General features: G+C 40.1%; 1 protein-coding gene across 1 annotated transcript in view; it reads left to right on the forward strand.

Moving 5' to 3' along the window:
• The window catches only part of adgb (androglobin), a 31,809-nt gene extending 8,506 nt beyond the window's left edge, over nucleotides 1–23,303 (forward strand). The window contains exons 6-27 of the mRNA XM_010771767.1: nucleotides 2,082–2,127; nucleotides 3,140–3,251; nucleotides 3,389–3,452; nucleotides 3,574–3,675; nucleotides 4,482–4,590; nucleotides 4,856–4,991; nucleotides 6,919–7,033; nucleotides 7,654–7,821; nucleotides 8,435–8,573; nucleotides 10,570–10,663; nucleotides 11,438–11,569; nucleotides 11,819–11,972; nucleotides 12,445–12,632; nucleotides 12,885–13,051; nucleotides 13,907–13,995; nucleotides 15,326–15,434; nucleotides 17,538–17,767; nucleotides 18,936–19,091; nucleotides 19,256–19,346; nucleotides 19,470–19,563; nucleotides 22,402–22,585; nucleotides 22,746–23,303. Of these exons, the coding sequence (XP_010770069.1) occupies nucleotides 2,082–2,127; nucleotides 3,140–3,251; nucleotides 3,389–3,452; nucleotides 3,574–3,675; nucleotides 4,482–4,590; nucleotides 4,856–4,991; nucleotides 6,919–7,033; nucleotides 7,654–7,821; nucleotides 8,435–8,573; nucleotides 10,570–10,663; nucleotides 11,438–11,569; nucleotides 11,819–11,972; nucleotides 12,445–12,632; nucleotides 12,885–13,051; nucleotides 13,907–13,995; nucleotides 15,326–15,434; nucleotides 17,538–17,767; nucleotides 18,936–19,091; nucleotides 19,256–19,346; nucleotides 19,470–19,563; nucleotides 22,402–22,585; nucleotides 22,746–22,934 (2,868 nt within the window). The 3' untranslated portion in view covers nucleotides 22,935–23,303. The remainder of the gene's footprint in view (nucleotides 1–2,081; nucleotides 2,128–3,139; nucleotides 3,252–3,388; nucleotides 3,453–3,573; nucleotides 3,676–4,481; nucleotides 4,591–4,855; nucleotides 4,992–6,918; nucleotides 7,034–7,653; nucleotides 7,822–8,434; nucleotides 8,574–10,569; nucleotides 10,664–11,437; nucleotides 11,570–11,818; nucleotides 11,973–12,444; nucleotides 12,633–12,884; nucleotides 13,052–13,906; nucleotides 13,996–15,325; nucleotides 15,435–17,537; nucleotides 17,768–18,935; nucleotides 19,092–19,255; nucleotides 19,347–19,469; nucleotides 19,564–22,401; nucleotides 22,586–22,745) is intronic.
• Nucleotides 23,304–23,624: the final 321 nt, after the last annotated feature.

The following is a 23,624-nucleotide window of genomic DNA, read 5'->3' on the forward strand; positions in this document are numbered from 1 at the left end:
CCTATTTCTTTCACAGAAAATCATGTCTCTCCACTTAAAAATAACAACATTTAAAGGGGACCTATCATGCAAAATGCACTTTGTGATGTCTTTTATAAACAAATATGTGTCCCCCTGCCCTCTCTCTTTTTCTCCGTACCCAAATCTTTTAANACCTATCATGCAAAATGCACTTTGTGATGTCTTTTATACATAAATATGTGTCCCCGGTGCGTCGGGGAACTCACGCAGCGTCAGAAAATAAAACCCTCTCTCTTTTCCTCGGTACCCAAATCTTTTAAAAAACGGGTGTACAACGAGCGGATACAGATTTCCATCCGAATCTCGTCTTTGTTTACATTAGCAAGCCTCGCTAACACTCAGAGCTAACCTGTACTGTAGTAGAGCACATGTGTTTTAAAAAGCAGGAAATAAAAAAAGGAACTCATCTTGTGATAAACCCGGAAGAGAAAAAGCATTTGAGCTCCATACTGTTTCAGAAATAATCCTTGACGTGGTTTAAACAGGATGGCGTTTTATCACAACCAAATTTTACTTTATCTCCGGTAGAATTCTGATCAGGCATTAGCTCCGCCTCCTCTTATTTATTTTTTTCAAGCTAAGGACCCAAAATCTGCGTTTCTCTATAGGGCTGCAAAAGAGGGGTTTGAGCAGTAAGAGCCATTGCTACAAGGGTGATCTGTTTGGTATTTTGAAAAAAAAACTTCACAGACATGTTTTATATAGGTATGGCCCTACAATATATTTTTCAAATATAGCATGATAGGTCCACTTTAAGTTTACTTGTGCCAGATAAGTACATTTCAATACTTCTTTAGCTAAGATACGTCTGGGCTCTGAGATCAATGGAAATCCTTCTGCCTGCGAGCTGTGAATAGCCCAAAATATATCTTTTACTTGATTTTATTTGATATTATTCATGTAGGAAATGGGCTACACCTCAGGTGTAGATAACCTTTTGGAGAGCAAATACTTAGCTCTAGTCTGGCTGTCCAAACTAAAACCCCATAAAGTGTGGGATTATAGAAATGAGCCTTGTTCCACCAATCGACCAAAACTGTGATCTAATCACAATAAATATAGCTTTATCGCTTTATGGCAACATATTCAAATCCGACGAGCATTGTGTGTCTCATTGTCCCCTTACTGTTCTCAGCTAAGGGATCTAATACATATCATGCTGTGGGTGGACAGCTCATCCCATGCCTTGGAGCTTGACTCAAAGTTGTACACACTCCTATATCAACTGATCTTTATTTGTTTTTATTTTCAGTGAAAATGTTGCTAGTGGTTGAGGGAAGGTCAAGTGTGCCTCCCTATCACCATGCCTCTTTCCGTCTGTCTGGGCCTCTGGGCACCTAATCAAATAAGTTGTGACTCACACACAGAGACACACACTCACTGTGACTCATCAGACAGTCTTGGTGGGGGTTGCTGCAAAGTTACACGACACAAAAACATAAATCCTATTCAGAGCAGAGTAAACTACTGGACATTCACCAGGGATCCTCCTCAAAGGAGCTTTGTTTAAGACAAGAACTTCAAATATAGGGGCCTTGAGGAAAGTTTGTTTAGTCGATACAGGTGTAGCACTTCTTGCACTTGAATTTATCTTGTGTTTTTAAAGCAGCAGTGAAGCCTCTTTCCTGGCAACATCATCTCTCGCATGGCGCAGACAGAACAATGTAGTATCTGAAGGATTTGACGATGACTTATTAGCTATTTTTCTTTATTCTGTTGGGCAGACAAGCATGAAATCACAGCTGTTGAGTAATTCCCCTCTAAGAGAAGTAACATGCTCAACAACATAATAACTCTTCATCCGACAGTGGAATTATATTAGAGCTGGTTTTTCCTGGTGGTGTTTTTAGCAGGAGGGATGCAGTTCTTGTCACATTAAACCGGGTCTCGTGTCCTGTGGTGTACGGCGAGAGTGGCTCAACACCACAGCTGGCATGGAATCACTAGAGGGCGGATGCGTTTCTCTGGCAGTGTTACTCCATCAGCAACTCCCTGTTCATCCCTCTCCCTCTCTCTCTCTCCCTCTCTCTCTCTCTCTCTCTCTCTCTCTGTCCCTTTAGGTTACTGCAGAGGACAGGCAGAAGGACAACAATGACATATCCAATGGTAAAAACGGCTGCTTTGCACTGCTGGTCCCAACATTCATGTTGAAAGTAATCCACACTGTATCAGTACACAAGATCGCATTCCCAAGGTCAAATATTATGATGCCAGATTGGGTAGATGGTCATTGATATTGTTTTATTCTTTATAATGAATGTAGGCAATATCTTCATTATGAGTTGCATTAAACAGCATCTTTGTAGAGTAGTCCAATTCATGGGATTTGAAATATTTCATATCTCGCCTCCACTCCCTCCATCTTTCTATCCATGCTTCCATCAGTTGGCCAAGTCACTTTGAAGAAGATGGGACTGTGAAATGATGCCTTATGACAACTAGCCAATTCCCTGCCTTCTCTCTGCCCCCGTTTAGTTGCTTAGTAACACCTGCAGTTTGAGCTAGCATACCACATAGCTCAGCAGCAGAGAGACTGGCCCCTGACGCCTCAGCTTTCTGATCAGACATTTCGCTTCGAGAAGAGCCTGGGGGCAGAGCAACGGTGTCTGTGTGTGCGGGTGTGTGTGTTTTATGGGTGGAGTGTGTGTGACTGTGTGCACGTCTATGACTTTGCTCTGCATGCATTGAGATTGTGGGAGCCAGTGAGTGGGAGTATGGATGTGCATGTGTGCTTAAACTATGCCATTATGTGGGAGTTTGGCCAATTCGACTCGCTGTGTTTAAGATAATGATTTGAGTCCCGGATAACTTAATATGAGTCACAAGAGGAAATGCATTTTGCTACTTGCAGCATTTTTATAAAGGAGATTTCACAGGCAATTCAGTGTCTATCTGGTAAGCATGACTCACAACAGTAAAACTGACATTCTACTCAGCTTTATGAGGACATGTTTTTTTAATTTATTTACATACTGCAGGATATAATGAGTTATACTGAATACATGTATAAATATAAATACATTTTAAAAATACATTTGCTACCTTACAGCAGATGTCTAACTAAACAAAAATGTTTTTATCATTAACACTCACAATCACAAATGAATCTCCCCTCCAGATCGACCCAAAACTGCATTGGGGGATCGTTTAACTGCGGACCCCACGACTCCCGTCAATCCCATCCTGCAGGAGACCTGGGTGGACCTGGATGACTTTGCCAAATGCTTTCAGTGAGACACAGACACAAATATTTACTGCAAACAGACTGCACCAATAGAGAAACAAATGAACACGTGATAATGTTTCGAATTGTTTTTTATTTACTAAGCTCATAAATAACTGGCATTCATTTATACATTTCTTCCAGGACCCTCTTGGTTTTCCATACACCACAATGCTTCCCACATCAGATCCACATATCTAATTTTAAGGTATAGTTTACATCATCACAGAACAGTCTAGTGACTACTTTGTGCATCTTTACAATTTACTGCTGGTTCTCGCTGTCAGTTTTGTATTTGTCGTCATTAATATAGCTGTTTGTTTTCACAGAGCACCGTCCTGCCCAAAACTGCAACAGGCACCAACTCTACTGGGTCAGCTACTAACATCACTGGATCCATTCCTTTGATATCTACTGTGGCAAGCCCTGAAGTACACACATGCAAACACACATGAACACACACACATGCACCTATTGCACATAAGCACACATTTTGCCATCTACAATATGATTCAAGTACCCACAAATGTTTGCTTAGTTCTCATGGAGATGGCTCAGTTGTCATGTGTGGAACTGTTGTCACATTATTGGCATCTGGTTATCAGCTAGTTAGTAAACTTTGATTTAATAGTGTTTTTGTAAACCCAATATTTCCAATTCAAAAAATGCAATTAAGGAATCTATTTAGTTCTTAAAGTAACATACATTACATAAACACACCTGTGCACTTGTATATGAGTGAACGTATGCAAGTGTGTGTGTGTGTCTTAAATGTCTGTGTTTTTATACGCCTGTGTGAGCACTGAGTCTGCTTGTCACTCTGAACATGTATGCGTTCTCTCCCTCTTTTCTTGTTCCCTATCTGTCTTTTTTCCCTCCCTCTTTTGTCTCCTGCTTTGTCTTTCTCACTGTCTCTCTCACAGCTGCTTTTTCTTCCATGACTAAATTCACCGTCTTAGCCTCTATCTTTTAGGTGCTACCTCAAATGCTTCTTTCACTCACTCATCTCTTCCTATTTACTTCACCCACCTCTTCTTCTCCCTTCCCCCTGTATCTTCTTCAAGCCACTCTGACTCTTCTATCAGTTTATCATCACCCCTCCCTATGGCTTTCTGCTCTTTCTGTCTTTTGCTTGTCTTTTTCCTTGACTGCCTTTGTCTGTTTCAGTGCATGTGGCGTACGTGCGCTTGCGTGCGTGTTTGCTTATGTGTGTGTGTGGGTGTCTTCCCCTCCCCAGAGTCCAGAGGTAAAAGGCACACACTACCTGTGTGTGGACAGCGTGCAGCATCCCCAGATCCACATCAGCTTCTCTGCTCTGCTTCTCTGGGCAGATACAGCTGAGGAGAGTAAGGATTATGAACACGCACACACATTTTCTGCACACAAAAAGATTTTCTGATGCAAGTAATGTAAGGCAGTTATAATTCTATATCTAAGCACTTGCATAAGTCCTAAACTATCACTTAAGTGTGTGGGATATACTGTATAGGTTTATAATGTTCCTAAAAACAGTAGAAAAACATTTATCTAATGAATGTATAGCCTACATGATAGTTCAATGTGCTTTGTCACTATGCACATTTTCTGTCTTTGCTCTCCAACACTTCATAGAAAAGGAAGCATCAGTATGTACGTCTGCTGTTCTCACCGCCCAGAACTACTCCTGGAAAAGCCTGCAGTCTGAGCTGCCAATTCTCACCATCAAGACCACCACCTCAAAAGCAGCCGTGCTTAACTTACCCCCGGGGTAGGACAGCCTTAATGAATACTGACAACTGTGTGTTGTATTGATCAAAATTAAAGGCTTAGATACATTCACAAATCTATTCTATAGACTGCATGCTCAACCATTTTTATGAGGATCCCCACTACCTAATACCAAAGTACTCCCACAGGAGGTAATGGTTTAGTATCCCATTTCATACGTACAATATTTGATATGGGGGTACTTTGATTCTTCTCTCTGCTTGTGGAACATTTTGATAACCATGCAATGCTCATGAAATATTCATACATATAGGCAAATGTTTTACACTGTGACCAGTCTAATCTATCAACCTTGATGGCTAATAACTCATGTCTTCTTTTACATTTCACACACTTATCTCTACAAAATGGTATCCTTTCTCACAATTCTTCACATTTATTTTTTCCAACTTCAAGCTTTCAACCCATAACGACAAATGACCCTAAGCGCTCCTCTGCATTGCAATAATGATGCCAAGGTTAGAGCTTTAATTGTCATCATGGGAACCTGTAAGCATATTTTGAACAGCACCCTTGAGAGTTTTTGATTCGTTTTTTTTAGGAAGCTTTTCACTCTTCTTGTGATCTTTTTCACACCGCTATGCAGAGATCTACTTAAAGCAATCATAAATTGAGCAGAGGATTTCTGCCTACTTTCGATGCTCTGAAAAGCAGTAAAAAGCATCTGTCCTACTCTCTATTAATGGGTGCTACTTGGCCTAGAAGCAGAGGGCCTAGTTTCTGGGGTCAGATGCAGGTATGCAGCAGTGCAATTACCACTGAGCCATTATCACACACCGCACTCAACTTATTATGTCCAAATACCCCATGGCACACTCACTCCAAGAGAGAATAGCTGACATCCAAGCTTTTCTGTAGCAATCATCTTTAAAAACATGTCCACTATTTTAGTTCTTGCATGTCACTTTTAGCCCATGTTAACTGTACTGTATGTGGTATACTATTTTGCCAATATGTTGTGTTTTGCTTTCTTATTTCACATTTTTGAACATTCATCACTGTCCTGTGTGTCCATTCATTTAAAAATAGGTTTTTGTCCTCTTCTTTCGTACAACTCCCATTTTTCCCCTTTCCACTCCACTTCTCTCTTCTTCCTGTATTCTCTCCCCTACACCTCACCTTTTTTACCCTTCCTCCTATCCGCTTCTCTTTCTCTCTGTATATTTTTCTACAGCTCATTTCTCTGCTTCTACAGCACCAGCCCAGCTCTGCCTCAGTGCTCATCCATTTATTTAGGATGTGATGGCTGAATTATGTAAAGCTAATGGGGCCATGGAAGTTGGGTTCCACTCTCTCATGGCTGACAAGGCCCTGTGAACTCAACTTGGCACTTGGCACATTAGACATTAGGCTACTGCACTTCCGACCGTTTGACCCATTCGGTATTACTTGAACTAACATAGCACTACTCTTAAGTCTAGGGAGGGATTTTATTCACACTTATTTAACACATTTTGTCCATGATAGTACAGTTACAATTACCAAAAACGGTGTAGTCACTGAGTGGTTGGTTTCTCTATGTACTGATTACTATAAGTTTCCTCATTTAAGTAGCCTAACATTTTTGACATTTCTGTACTTACCAATTGAGAAGGGAGAACAAATTGTCAAGAGCCCAACCAGGAATTGCAAGGAGGTGCAAAGGAGACAAATCTGAGAGGTTGAGAGATTATTTATTAGAACAGTTATTGTGAAATGATCTAAGAAGGCAACATCACTCTTTTATTGACCTTATAGCAAAGCATGCGGCCAGTGAAAAGTCTTCATGAAAAGACTTCACCTCTCTTTAAAGGGTCGCTGGTGAAACAGATGAGTGCCCGCTGTTTTAGAGGAATTTATAGTGTGCCGAACCCCAGGATTTATGTTGTTGTTTTGAAAATACTTAGAATGCTTTCTCTCCCTTATAGGCGCCATGTGTTGTCCTTCCACACAAAGGCAGCGCTGGGTTACCACGTTCACCTGTACAGCAAGACACCTTTCATCTTTGGGGATGAAGAAACCATCATGTCAAACCTCACCAAGGTAACGAGGGCTTTAGTTATCAGTTGACAATCAGATGACTTTCAAAACACACGAGTATTTGTGGATTTGAAAGGTAATTGTACCTTGTTTTCTGAACAAGGAATATTCATTTATATTTGTTTTCTTTATCTGTGGATGCATTTTAACAGCTACATGACATTTATACTTGTTTGCTGCTTTTTTATACATCCTCTTAAACAGACGAATCGAGATGTGGATAGCTTTAAACCTACATCATGCCACAAGATAGCATGAGGGGCGATATATTTACTATATATATTTACTTGTTTGCCTGTCCTTGTTTGTCTACCCTCCCTCATACTGTAAAGCGTCTTTGAGTTGTGAAAAGCGCTATATAAATAAAATGCATTATTATTATTATTATTATAGGAATATTTCTTTAATTTACTTCTCATTCTCAAAGTAATTTCCTCACTCACTAAAGCTCTAACAGGGGGACGTTTTGACTAAGATATGCAGTGTTTGCCCAACAAATGAACTAGACAGCACTCGGAGCATGAATACCTCTGCCGAGGCTGCACAATCCTCTATTAATCCTTGATTCATAATAATCTTTTTTTATATTTATATCTGGATATGTGTTTTCCTGTTCAAAACAGGAAAGTGCTCGTTTCATAGAGCAGGCCTCCTCCATCTTTAAGGCCCTCTCCAGAGTGGTGTCTTCCTTTAGCGATGAGCAGGATCAGCCAGCAGCCAGAAGAAACCTGGAAGAGACTCACTGTCCGCAGAACATCAACACCAGCCTGGCGAAAGGGGAACACCAAGAGGTAGCTTGTTAGCCTATGATGGCATACAGTTCCTGTGTACGTTGAGTGGATACCTCACCCTGCTTAACATAGTTTAGCTTGGTAATGGAACAGATATTGTAGTTTAAAGACTGAAATTGCCATTTCAAAATGATCAGTCCTGGCCAGAAGCTAACAATGTGCTAAGCTAATACCGATGGTTACAAGGTTACATTTTTGTAGAAGGCTGTTACAAGGCTGTTAGTAGTATTTCATATTAAAATAGTAAAACAGATGTTTTGTAATCTTACTTTTTTTTTTAGATATCAAATTGCTTTATAGTTTTCCTAGCTTGAAAGTTCATACTTATCAATGTCTGTAGGTTTTGATTACTGGACAGACACAGTGTATATACACACTTACCTATATGGCTATTGAAAAAGGTAAATGATGTGCAGACTAACCTCCCACCTACTTGAGCAACAAGGGGGCTTGTCTGGAAGATTCATAAATGAATATTAACTCCTTAAGCCAACTTCACAGCCGACTACTCATGAGGATGTAATTACAAAAATCTAAGCAGCCGGAAAATAAGCATCCTCACATGTAGACACCCAATTGATAACACCCTCCTGCACTATCACTGTGTGTGTAGGTGTTTAACTTTGCAGTGTACAGCATGCTGTGTGAGGCTCTGGGCAGGAAGCTGACATCAGAAGAGCGCTTTGCTGTACTAGCTCTCACAGCTGACCCTTCACCTTTGGCAATGGACCCCAAAGAACACTCTGATACAAGTAAGTGCCATTTGTTTGTTTCTGTGTATTGTACATCTGCATGCGTTAGTATAAGTATATACTCAAAACTACATTACACTGATTTAAATCAATTTAATTAGATATGATTACTATGGTTTCTACATTATTTCCTTCACAATTCTTCAGGCTGGGTTTAAAGGACATTTGGTTCGAGAAATAATAAACACCTCAAAACCAGGTGAACACTCTCATTCACACATAGAGAATGTAATAATTCAAGTAGCATGGTCAGCTTTGAATCCTATCTTTTAGTCTTACAGGAAGTCCAAAATACTCACCAAATATTGATTGGGTGGTCTTGAATTCAGCTTATTTCCTCAATTCTCTATGTTTGAAAAGCAAACACATCTACAGCATTTGCGACAGCTAAAGGAACCAAAAAAGGGAAAAATAAATAAAAACATGTCGATTATTATTTATATCTGAGAACACACATGACACATCATTCACTGTTTGATTTAGCCCAGTGGCTTATATCGAGTCTCTGAGCAGAGGCACACATACTGTATGTATTGATGAGACTACCAATCTTACTAATACACCCTGACAGATGAGGGGTAGCCACAGAGGGGAAATACACACATATCTGGGAAATGTGCACATGCGTAAAGACAACATTCCTACATCAATAACCATACCTCTCAATAATGACAGCAAGTGAAAGATGGACTTGGAAAGACTGGACAGCTTGTTGGAAAGAATGCACATTTTAATAAGAGACAGAACTGAGTAGCTTTTATCAATACATGTATTCAATAATGTTGCTTGGAATAATGTTTGTGTACTATTTCACTGCAAATTAAGCTTTTTTGCCTTTTGCAGCCTATTTCCATTTTGTTACCTACTTCCGTTTAATCATTTTTAATTACCTTATCATCTCTAAAATTGGTGGTAATTATCTCACTGTGAAGGTGCACTACTGTTTGCAGCTTTTCATTGCTCAGACATTCTGTAGCTTTTACCAAGACCTGACACTAACTGTCTTCTCCAGATGCAACACTTGACACTAACTTGCAGCCATTGGAATATACACAGCCTCATGTATGCAGTATTTGCATAAAATAGAGCTGATCATTTGCGTTAATGTGATTTGTCCATTCTTTTTATGGCTTGAACATTTGCTTGGATCATAGCAAACATAAAAACATCCACGTCATTATACTGCAGACCCCATCTGCCAGCAACACACACACACACACACACACACACACACACACACACACACACACACACACACACACACACACACACACTTGACAAAGCACAAAGTGCAGCTATCAGAGTTAACACTTACAGTAATGTCAAAACACCGATCATATTTTAAGTACAATTTTGCCTTTTATTTGTTCTTATGATGCAGCACATTTGTTTATACCACATATGTTTGTACTTCTCACTTTTTTTCCTCCCTCCTCTTTTCAACTGTTCCTTCATCTCTTTCCTGCTGCCTAATTTTCTCTCCGTCTCTCTGCCTGTCTGTGATTCTAAAGATGATAGGAGGTCTTCGTCTCTCAATAGCCAGACACGGCCTGCTATAATGGCTGTATCAATTTGGAAAAGGGGGCATTTGAAAAGCAAGTGCTGAGCTGGAGGGAGGATGTGAGGACACCTAACTTGTGTCATGCAGCTGTCTCTTCAGAGCGTTTCTCTCACTCATATGCACAGACAAACACTTACTGACACACACATCTTCATGAACACGGTACTGCATCTTTTATCTAATGTTCTCTTCTGTCAGAGTGGGTAACTGTCGGCTGAGATGAGTGTGACAGTTAATGTCAAGGTGTGAATAATCTCCTCCTCTCACTGAATGAGACAAAAACGCATTTTGAAAAGTCTGATTCCCTGAACTAGGTCAGCTTCATTCTTTTGGTTCACGTGTTAGACAGCAACATGGATTATCTTAAATCCTTAATGGTGGCTACTTTTCTATGTGTGTGTGTAATGTGTTTGTGTGTGTGTTGATGTAATTCAGGCAGGAAGGAAAACCTCAGTGCATCTAAGATCCTTTCAGACATCTGGCCGAAGGTAGAATCAGATGCAGAAAAGCATGCTGCCCTCTTGCTACGGTAAATAAATGCGTAACCACAATGACTCTGAATGACAACAAATAATGTGCACACAATGTATGAACTGCATACACAAAGACAAAGACCTCTTCCCTATTAGCCTAGCAGGTATTCATCACACAAATCTCATTATTTGAGAGAATACTATTATTATTATTATTTGAGAGAATACATGCGCTCCCACTGCAGTCCTGTGCCAATGTTGTGTTCGTTGTATGGCATGCTATCCCCCTGTTGCACCGCATGCCCAGAATCTGCTCCCTCTCCTGGTTGTGGCGGCCCGTGGCGGCCAGGCAGGGAGCATTTTCCACATTGTGTTCCATCTTTTCCCAGTGGTACCATCTGCTGTTTATCCTCTCCTCGTTCCAATCGGCTAGCAGCGTCTGCCGAATGACCCGCTGCCTGGGGAAGTATGTGTGTGCATAGGCATTGAAAAGCTTGGTCAGCGTGTGTGCGTGTGCCTGTGCGTGTGTGAAGGGTGGAGTGGGGGTTGATGGTGTGCCTTTGAGCATGTGCTTTTCTTAACTGACATCCAGAGCCAAAGATCACGCTGAGAGGAGAAGTGCATTTACGTCAATGTATTTTTATTTGACTGGATTTCACTCATAATCAGATACAATGGAGTTATGTTTATTCAAATACGTTTGTGTAAATATTTTCAACAGATAAACATTTCCCATGATCTTTTCACGTGTTTATTTAACATTTAAAATGTAAAGATCATTGAAAATAAATATGCTGAAAGTGCTCTGCTCTTCTGTGTTTTCTGCGCAGGTATATCATTGACCGCTCTGAGAGTAAAGCAGAGCTCTACCCCTGTCAGCAGGATGAATGGACCAGAGTCTCCTTCGCTGATTACTCTGTCCCTCTCCAAGACACAGCCAATTCCTGGGTCTTGGTCTTTAGGTTAGAGAACATTGTAACTTAACGCTTGTTAGGCTTGTCACTGACAGACAGTGACCGAACTTGAAAAGCATCCCATTTTCAACAATTGCCAATATGTTGCCTTCACGCAATGAACTCAGATTTTTATTCCTGAACGAACAATTAATGTTGGGAAAATGTAGATATTTCTATGACATCCCATTTTAGAATATCAACAGAAACGATTGAAAAAGATCACTGGTCAGACCGTATTACCTGTTGTTTCTGCAGAGAGGTCTTCCTGGTTTCTAAAAAGATGCTGCTGGTACCAAAGATCTACTCCCCAATCCCCAACTGTCTGCTGCACATCATAAATAATGACACAGGAGAGGAGCTGGACACGCTCTTCAGCAATGTAGCAGAACATGTCTATCAACCCAACAAGGTCTGTGGATGCTATACTGTACATACTTGCACTTCAAAACCAAATTAACTTCAAATGTACTTTATATTTTCTTGTGTGTGGAATATTTGCATATTTTTCCAGTTTTTCCTATTACCAAGATACATTGATTCACTTTAGTTATGCTTCCTGCCTGACTTAATAAAAAAACTTGGGTCATATTTTCTGACTGTCTTGCCACCATTTATGGCTGTCTGGTGACTTAATGTTGGCAGGATCTCTATTTGTTTAAGATGTGAAACACTGCCTAAAAGAGAAAACGGTACCAGTTGTGCTTTTCCCTTTTTACATCTGTCCAACACACACACACACACACACACACACACACACACACACACACACACACACACACACACACACACACACACACACACACACACACACACACACACACACACACACACCCCTCTGAAAAAACAAATGTTTTGATTTCATCTCTGTAAATCTCTTGCAGCTTGGTTATACCTTTGTAGCAGAGGCTGTCACGCCTGAATGCCCCCCTGTTGGTGCAAAGTGGAGGATGCGCTTGATTGGCTCACGGGAACTCCTGCCAAAACTGTCTCGTGAGAATCCACTCAACACATTCTCGGTGAAGGAGTTGAGGGATTATTACATTCCCGATGAGAAGAACCTCATATGTCGGTAAGAGAATTAAAAACGATATATTTAATTATCATATTTATAATAGGAATTATACATTTAAACTTGTCAATTGAAATCCACTTGACTTGGATCAACAAAACAGTGCTATTACTGATTTGTACGCACACTACAACATATGAATCATAAATATTAAAAATAATGTGTGAAAAAAAGGTTGTTTGCACAAAACAACATTAAGGTTACCCTGAAAGACGGATGGTACCCACAATCATTTGAAACTTTGTTTAACAGTTACTTTGTGGAGGTGACAGCAGACGTTGTAGGGACTGTTCAGTTTCAGACTTCCAAGCCAGATGTATTGATCCGACTGTCCATCCTGGACCAGGAGAATGAGATGGCTAGCAACACTGGGAAGGGTCATGTGGTAATCCCTGTGTTCTGCTTCCTGGCTAACAAAGGTAAGGTTTAGTCATATAAGTTATAAAATAAAATCATTCTGGATCATGACAGAAGATTTGTCAAAGTGCCCTATCTTGGGTATTACAGAGTTACATGTACGGTAGCTTCCTAAATTAAGATCAGGTGCTGGATAACGAGAGTGATACAAGTGGTTTCAAATATTTTCAAAAAAAAGCTTCATGCAAAATAGAAGAATTTATATATTGGTTGAATTTGATGTCTTTCAAATGTACCTCTAGGAACAAAGTCATCAGGAATAATATAATGTGATTGGTTGGATCACCTTTTTCAGTTGTAGCTAAATCACAACATGTGGGTCAATCATGGCATTAGAAAGAAGCCTGTTCAAAGGCAAAATGCTAAATCAGTTTATCAGTGTTAATGTATTGGAAACACATTAGATACACCTCCTGTGGTTTTCCAATACAGAGAGAGAAAGGAGTATGACATGCAACAAAGATCTCTGTTCAGAATTAAACCACGCAGTCATTGAGTTTATCATTGGAGTCTTACCACTCGGCTACCAGACACTCCATTTAAATTGTTCAAAAAGTTGTTATTGCACCATTTCAAATCAATTCTACTGTATTGGGATGGAGGCAAACATTGGTAAATCCAGCCAAGAGAAAATATGTTTTAGTTTTTAAAAACTGACCCTTTAAAGTCATATTAAACTGGCCTTTTGTTTATGCTAGCCTGATACACAGTAAAGTGCAGGTTGACAGAACAGACACAAGACCTCTACAAAACCCACTTTACTTTTCACTTGATGCTCCCGTCAGTAACAAAAGGACAGATTACTGGCTAATTTGTCTTCTCTCAGAAAAGGGCTTGGTTTAATATCTCTCTTTCAGCTACAGACACCCTCCAGCAGAGAGATGAGGAGGACACAACAGCTGGGAATTCAGCCTCCTCGTCTGACCAGCCTTCCACAGAGACTATGGTATCACTGACAACTGCCTGCGTGGTATCTGCTGTTGCTCAAACACTCTACTAATCTCACTCGCACACAAGCTTGCATCTCACTTTCCCTCTCTGTCTTTCTCACCCACTTACTTGCTGCCTGTGTTGATATCAATTTTTCACTGCCAAATACACATAACGCCTGACTTGCAAGCATGCACACAAGCACACGCATGAACTTAATCACACCCACAGACTCATCTTTTACTCAGTACAAATGTGCGAGAGGAGAGCAACGGAAACTGGAGGGGCGGTTTTGTTGTCTGTCTTATCAGTGCTTGTCAGTGAGCAGTGATTTACACATGATTTATGAGTCACTCGATTGTCTGAAGACCCCCTATCTACAGACCTGTTGTACTAGATTAATGATTGCCAAAGTATACAGTGAGTACTTTATGTGTGTACATAGGCACTGGCAGGCAAAACACACACTATGTCCATAAACGTGAACTGAGGTTTATTTGTTTTGATGTAGTAACTGTCATTTCTATCAGCACAACCAATCATTTTAACATGCCTTCTGTTTAACCTCATAAAGAAAAACAATAGATTTTCAGACACTAAACTACAAAAATGATTCTTTCTTTTCAATAAACCTATTATGAAGTACATTGTTTCACATCTTGCACGTTACAAATACTTTAAAATACGAAGCTCCTTCAACGAAGAATACTTAGCGCTTTCAAATGAACCCAACAGTGGAGTGACATCAATAGTAATGAGACGGATCATGTCAGATCCCATAGATTAGATCAGCAGCGGGCCATAATCAACAGCTATTGATCACAACTAAGACCATTGATCAAGACTTAGCGCAAAGGGTCAGTAATTAAAGCACCGCAGGATTTCACACCAGACATATTGATGCTCAGTAAAGGTAAATGAATGCTGAAGGCTCCTGTAGTCAGATTTGTTTGTAAACAGATGGGGAAAAAAGTGCTGTGGCCTTCATTTATCCATGGTGTTTATAGGAATTCATAACATTCAAATCTCTTTGTGAATTAGGTTCAATACAGCCAAAACAACAACATCAGCCGAAACAACAACATCAGTGTGTACAACATGTGCTCGTTAAAACATTTGAGTTCCCTTTGATGCTCAGCATCTCTCTATTAATCATCAGCAGTAGTGCAGATTACAGATGTATGTTCATTGTTCACAAAAAACAAAATGGCTTCCATCTTGTTTTGGCTGTGTGTTTATGATGTTGTATGCCACATGTCTGATGCTGCATATGGTTATTTGTGTAATGCTGTGTTTAATCTGTGATGTGAGGGTTTTACACTGATGTGCTTGTATGTATTTCACAGAGTCATAAGTATGTGGTGCAGGCAGAGGTGCTTCATAGCTGGGATTTGGACGAATCTCAGCTGGCTTTTGTCCATAAACTCAGAGACTTGGAGAAGAATGAAATGACAGGTAGACACTTAAGACAATTAACATCCAACATCAAACAGTCAGCTACACTGATACACCCTAGGAAATTAAACAGAACATTCAAATAAGAGTCTAAATACACATTATGAGTTCAGATATCCCAATAACAAATCGGCATTCATGCTTGTTTTTGCACAGCTTATTTTTGTGTTGAGTGTGAAACGTGGTAGATACTCATTAGGCAGTGTCAGGGGCCAAAGCAAACACTGTTTGTTTTTGGCTTCTGCTAGCCAGGGGCCTGTTAATCACAGGCCTAATGAAAGCCAAATGAATACAGCTGCTTGTGCAGATCAGAGTGAGATTTCTCATGCCCACTGCTCGTTGGCTGAGGCAATAATCCTGTCCTTTGCCACCAACTCTGCTTCTCTGCCTTTAATCATGCGGCACAAAGTGGATCAGGGCTTTGAAATCTGCAGAAGCTTCCTAAAAATTCTGAGGGGATGAATTCATTGCCACATGGATGGATGTTGATATGACAGAGGTGCTACATGGGTGACAATTTGCATGATCGCTTGAAAAGAAAGGCCAGCATGCTGTCGTTACATTTTCATTCTCTTCTCTCCGTTGCTTCTGCGATAGATCCCGTATTTACCCATTCGGTTTGCATTTTGGGAAATCTGAGGATAGTGTGTGCCTGTCTGTGCGCATGCATACTGTATGTGCTCATACAGTATGTGCGTGTTGAAGGCATTCCTAAACTTATAAGCCAAATATCAGATGTTTAGATACTCATTACAGCAATAGTCATGTGCAAGATGAACAGTAATGATTTGTTACTGAGATATTCCGTGTGTTCCATTTACATGTGCCTTCTGTTCGTAGAGCATGTTAGTTTTTTCCAACATTCACATGGGTTTGTCCATGTGTGTACGTGTAGTCCAATGTCCACACAAACCTCCTGTGGTTCTCCAATACGCTTGTGGAAGTGGGTCAATGGGAAGTCAAATGAAGTTGGCTCTTGCCCCCTGGTGCCCTGGGAAATATCTCAGCAGGAGAGTGAATTAATTTCACCCAGTTTAACTCTGTCTCAGTGGTGAGGCTGTGCCCTTGATCATGCTCCCCTACATGCTACATGGGTACACACGCACTACATGCCACGCCAAGCTTTGAAACCGTTTTAACAAGCTGTTTAACAAGCTGCAATCAAAATACTCTACTGCGCATGTTTAATGTATGCACATTTACTTCTAACTCCATCTCTGCTTTATACCCTAGTATATACCGTTAGAGCCGTCAGCAGTAGATGTGTGTGCAGCTGTGGCAGTGGTTTTCAGTCCCTTGTCAACCTCATTGACATTTAATTTTATCCTCTACAACGTTTTCCTGTATCTAAACAACGGTGCTATATTTTTTGAAACATCATTGTACACCTAAAATTGTGAGCCGAAAATTACACACAGACAGAAATTAAGATCCAATCTGAACATCGCATTTCTACATGACCCTTAGTAACTCAAAAGCATACACCAAAGCGGTCGAGGCAGAGTGGCAGGGTGTCAGCTAAATGACGGATGATTACGCCTCTCTATTTCAGCGGAGTGAGACTCATAGCTAATGCCTCATCTAAACTGGGGATTGTGTTCACTTTAGCTTTAAAGTGCAACAGTGCCATCTAGCACACATGAGGCAGCACAACACATGCCCTGTTTGCTCACTCCCACTTCAGAGAGCTTTTTGTTGAGAAGAATGTGCATAGCTAAGGTTCAGTGTGAAGATGAATGTACACGAATGCTATGTGTTGTCAGCCGTTCACACTTTAATTAGATTGGTATAAACCTGTAAAGATAGTAAGTAGAAAAACGTTAATTCTGCATAAATGATGGTATGAAAGGAAAACTCTTGAATGCTCTTAGGTATACACGACTACTGTATGCTTGTCAAATGTTTCAGAATACTCAAACAAGTGATTCCTAACAAAATCCCTTTTTAACTGCAGAATATGTATTTATTAAACCGCAATACATTGACGTCATCAAGTTATAAACACCATGTGGCCAGTGTAGATCACCTGAGTATTCACACTCTTGACGTTGTAGATAGTTATAGGAAAAGTGAATTTACCTATTCTCTGTTTGCTTAATTTAGAATACCAGCCTGAGGACCTGAACCAGTCATCCACCACCACATCTGAAACACCCAAAGCCCAGCGCAAAGGAAAAGGTGACAAGGAGAAGGAGAAGGAGAAAGAGAAGGAGAAGGAGAAGGAGAAGGGGAAGGAGAAGGAGAAGGGCAAGGAGAAGGAGAAGGAGAAGGAGAAGGAGAAGGGGAAGGAGAAGCCAGTGACCAGCCCTAAATCTGTCTCCAGACAAGAAACGGTAATACTTCACCACTGCACATAAATCAACGAACAACACTGTCAACGGCGATTGACTAATATGTACAGTTACACATATATATCAAATAATATAAAAAGTAACTAAATATGATTATATATTTAATTTAAACGCAGAGGTGAGTTGATGGAGTTTAATCCTTTAACGGACTGTGTAGCTAAGGAGAAGTCTGAAAAGCTCTCTGCCAAATTGCATTTCCAAAGGACTGTTGCGTTTCATTAGCTTTTATTGGATTAAATATGCTGTTTGGATTGCAAGTGGAATTTATAATACAATGCTATCTATGAAAACCATTCATTTACCAACGTCCTTGCCAATTCAAATAGAGTAGATGTTATGCCCTCGAACTGAAGGCCCTGCACTGCTTTTGTTATCCTTGCATATTTGTTTCCACAGTGTATTTCCCAAAGTATCCTCTGTTTAGACAAACTGCAGTGGTACTGTAAAACTTGGTCAGGATTAGCAACACTAGTAATATTAACCTTTTTAATAAGAGGGTTTGAAGAGGCAATTCTGTTGAGTACGCACTTCACTCCTCTTCAAATATTCCCATCCACATATAATGAGCTCACTCCGGACATGTCTATTTAAATAGGCAGTTCAGTATTTACATATTTTCTTATCATCTAACTCTGACATGCATCCAATCCCACAACTGCTAGACTGACCTGCGTGTCTTTACACTGAATAGGAGATGCTTATCACATAATACAATCTCATGGTGTGTAATCAGTAGAATTGTCTTGGTTGAGGAGATTGAAACACAGCGGCTTGATAAATCTCTGAGCTGCATAGCAAGTGCCTTTTATTCTCTCCTGCGCTACATGTCAAACCCTAAAGACTGACATTTTCATAATAGTGACAGATACATCTCCATTGTGAATATTTTCTTGGCATCGGGAGCACAACATTGGTGGAGGTAGAGAACATAATGATCCCTGCATAAATGAACAAAAATCGATCTATTATTAACAATGAAGACAAAACAGCTGAACAGTGCATGTAATGGTCGCCGGCTGTGTACCAGACTGTCTGAGTGGCTCATTGAAAGAGACATGATGTACTGTGGTACGGTGACCTTCAACTAGGATGTTTGTGTGCTGGAGCGTGTGTGTCATGCTTTTGTCCGTGTGTGTACATATTTGTGCAGAGCCTTGATCTGACTAAGGCCAACTGGACTTTGCGTGTGGTCAGTGATACAGGCCAATCGGAGAGCATCAAGGTGACCAAGGACACAGAGAGGAGGGACTGGATCAAAGCCACTAAAAAAGCCTGGGAGATGGCTGAGGCAGGCCGCTGTGCCAGGGTAACAAGCAGTTGTGATTCAATGTAGTTACTCATCAGTTTAATTCAGTCCAATATGTGTGTTTCTAATGTTATCTGCTGGAGAAATATCTAAGGTGTGATTTAGAAAATGGTGTAAATTACTATAATACTACTTCACCCATGGAATGTTTTGTTTTATTTTAGGCATTACAGTCTCGTCTCAAGTTTTGTAACCAACTCCAACACCAAGCAGGTGATGAAACTTCTACAGATGACACAGAAAACGGAGAGCCAGGTACCATATTTTATACACACAAATGTGCATATATTTATATATTTAGGCACTTTCTGTTTCCTCTACTTGTCATATTCAGTAAGTTAATAATGTGATCATTTCTAATTCTTGTTCTTTTAACAGAATTTGGTCCTGACATCTCTCTGAATCCATCTAATAAAAAGCTGACCAACGCCTCATGCTTCTGTCCGTCCATGGACTACACTCCTTTCATCAGGTACCCCCCCACCACACACAATATTTTCCATTTGTTTGAAATATCATTATTAATCTTAATAATATTATCCACCAGCATAAATATAAAAGATAGAATGCTGATTAGAGCAGATTGTAGATGTCATGTTGTGTTAACATGGTTATAGCCACACAACTATACTTTTCAGAATTATCCCCGCGGCTTGTTTTGACACCTCAATATTTAGTATTCCAGCCTGTACCAACACATTTAGTGTGCATAGAGGTCAGCCATGGATAATAATACATAAACAACTAAGACGGACTCATCATCTCACTGCATTATTCCAAAAGGCTATTTATTGTTTTCCTGTTGCAGTGTTGTTTGTATGCACTCCAGCTGCCTCGTGTAGTTAACTCTGTTTTCTAGGCTGTAGGCCTGCATTAGCTGCGAGGCCTGGCAGAGGAGTGAACGAGGGCGTGTTAATATCTGTGTATTTTCAGTATGCATGTTATGTTCGTGGACATACAAACTTTAGCATCCATACCAGCTTGGTTCATGCAGTGTCTGCAGGACATTGCTATGGATTTCCTGTGACCTTTGCTCCTATTGGTGCAGTGAACATCAGTGTTACAAGATTGTGCGCTCTGGCTGGCCTGAAAGGGCAATCTATAGACTATCTACTGTGGCATTTATAGATATTAAGGATAGGCTAAATGGAGGGGTTCTTCGTGAAAAACAATCTTAGAAATTACACCAGTTGTATGATATGTCAAACCACAAAGTCAAACATTTAAAACAAAAAAACTGCATTTCTTAATTGAATATACTGTAACTGATTTCTCAAGGAATATAGTTGTTTATTTACTTGATGGCTGAGGTGAATGTTATAATGGTATGATTGGTCCATAAATAGTTTAGTACTGTATACAACACATCCTACTTGTAGTCACAGAAATTAAGTGAACAGAGGGTTGCTTTGATGTTTATTGATTCTGAGATTTTCTTTCTTGGATCCGCCTGCTTCATGGTTTAGTTTATCTACAGTACATAATTTTAGCATGCAGTACACCAGCTCCACAATCATTAAGGTCACACAAAGCTTTAATTGCAGCAACATTGTTTGTTGTAGCACTCTACAATGGAAATATAATTATTAAGAAAGTCTCAAATCAATACAGTTTGTTAAGCACGTACGTTGAGAGTTTCCTGTTCGTCTATGGCTGACATGTCAACCTTTGACTTTTGTCAGTATTCTGAAGCAAAGAGTCTCCCTCTACGGTTCCCGTCTGTCTCCCGCTGCTCTCCCTCACACCACCTCTCCTCCCTCCATCCCTTCCTCCCTCTGTCCGTTCCTCTCCATGATAAATGAGATGATATTTGGGTCTGTTAATTAGATAGCTATTTCAGGACCCCAATGAGCTCCTTGCTCCAATGAGATGTGCCCCCTCGCTCATCACCTCTCCACCCTCTCCTGCTGTGGGTGTGCAGGTGTGTGCATGTGTGTGCCTGCACGTGTGTTTCTGTGTCCAGCTGCTAACGGCTGCTGACAGCGTGGCCTGCAATCTGGGCCGAGAGAGATCCAGAGGAGTAGTCTATTAGCAGAGTCTGATTAGTCTGCAATACACCTCTTTCACACAAAGGTGCAGCGCAGGGCACATTTTTAATTCACCCTCATGCACACACACACACACACACACACACACACACACACGCACACACACACACACACACACACACACACACACACACACACACGCACACGCACACGCACACGCACGCACACGCACACACACACATTCCATTTAAAGACACGCTGTGAAAGAGGTTGAACCAGGCATTAAATTAAATGCACTCCATCATCACCTCCACTGGCCTCCCCTCTTCATTAAGGTCATCTATAGGAAGTAGACAGCCGTATTTAGCACCTTTTATTTGAATTCATCCCTCTGTGTGCCTCAGATGATTCCCAGCCATTTGTCTTTCTCAAACACATGTTGACTGCTTCACTCATTTCTTGTATAAATGTCCTCTATCCACAAACACAAATTCAAGTTATATAATCATATGAGAAATAATGATTAGTCGAGATCTGTAGACAGACTCCATAGTATTCAGATGTGTTTGTTCCTTTAATGTACTGTAGATGTTCTTATTGTACATTTTATTAAGTTACACTTCACGAATGCAGAAGGCTAGTAAAAAGCATTAATTAATGCTCTTTGAAATTGTAAGTCACAAACATTTCTAACTGTAAATCAGTTTGTCATGACCATCATCTGTTACCAACATAATTCATTCCAAATATTGGGAGAACATGTTAAGAGCCATGTGGAGCAGTCCCTCATTCATAGATATGCTATGATTAATAATGAAGAAGTAACAATACCACACATAATAAGCTTAATGCAATAACATGTCCTTCAGAGCAGTATGGTGCGCCCTCTACTGATCATATCAAAGAACTTCATTAGATTGACATTTGGGTTACAACAAAATGATGACGATTAAATAAGGTATACAGGAATACCATAGTTGAATATTTGACAATAACACATTTGAAATGATTATTTTGGCAAATCAATTAACTGGTCATTAACTGTGTGTCAATGCTTATTCATGTATTAATTAATGTTAATTATAGTAACTTATTGTTAAGTGTTACCACGTTTGGTATAGTTTGAGCTGGAGATATTTTGTTTAATATCTATTCGTTAAATCACAATTTACTAGAACATATTTTTCGGAACAACATTATATTTGTCCTTTAAGCACTCACAAAGCAAAAAATAAACCATCAAATAATAACACGCTGGTGATATAACATAGTAAAGTGGATACATATACACATTGTATCAACACCTTGTGTACATTCTTTAGACGCCAAACGGATTTTCCTGCTCTGATGGACTCCCAAATGGAGGAGATCCAGCAGAGGGAGCGCTTAGAAAAGATCCAGACTTACCGGTTGATCCGAGACAATGTGCTGGAGCACCAGAAACAGCAACAGCTCAACCGGAAGCAGCTGAGGACACACCACCCTGAGATATATGAGAACATGCAGGTCAGTGAAGAACAGTGAGGGCACTGAGTGATGGTGCAGACTGTAAAACAAATCATCATTTGTGAATATCAATGTAAGAGAGAGTGAGGAAGATATGTTATCAGCTTCCTCTCCCTCACATCACCCTGTAACGTCTTTCTCTTTACCTCTCTTGTGGCAGCACTGTAAGATATTCCTCGATGCTTGCGAGGCATTAAGTAACCGTCAGAAGGCAAACATTAAAATGGAACAAGAAGCGAAACAAGCTCTGGAGGAGGCCCAGCCGGCAGCTTTAGAAAAAACATCCCCCGACTCTGCTGCCGCCCAGCAGCCCAACAAACGTGCCAAGAGTGCTGGCAAAAAGAAATGATGGTCATTGGCATCACTCTCAGCTCTCCTCAACAGACACTTCTCAACAATACTGAAGAATCCAATCACAACATCGTATCCTGCACCTGATGATATAATACCTCACTCAAAGATTGTTCCAGCACCTGATTCAGAATTAACTCATGCTTATGACTTTAGACTCTTTTGAAATTTGAAACTAAGAACTTTGAGAACATTTATTCTGTATGACAGCTTAACATATTCTCATAGCACATATTGATACCTGTTATCTTTCATTTAGGACTTGTATTAACACTGTTCACCTACAAAAGTGTTTGTTGTAGTTTTCGTCCATTTTTTATCATAATATGAGCGATGCTTTACATTCTAAATAAAGACAAAAAATGCATTTGGCTTTCTGCATTTTTTTTTTTATAGCACTGAGAATGTCAAGCAATCTCACTTGCAATTCACTGCTTTGACTTTTTGCTGCCCGGTGTGCCTGATTGTATTCTGCAAATCTTTTGTTTTCTTGAAGGTCACTGTATTGATTGTTTGAGTTGATATGTTCCTGCTGATAGAAGCCCACAACCTCCTGCTAGCTGAGTGGTACTGATTGATTGGTTAATTGATATGTTTCTGCTGATAGAAGCCCACAAGAGTCCATTCCAAGGCAAAGTGTTTTATATGAAAAATGCAACATAGGAAGGTGAGCATTGATTTCCATAAT

This window comes from Notothenia coriiceps, unplaced genomic scaffold (genome assembly GCF_000735185.1).
Source record: "Notothenia coriiceps isolate Sejong01 unplaced genomic scaffold, NC01 NC01_scaffold00010541, whole genome shotgun sequence".
NCBI classification, from domain to species: domain Eukaryota; kingdom Metazoa; phylum Chordata; class Actinopteri; order Perciformes; family Nototheniidae; genus Notothenia; species Notothenia coriiceps.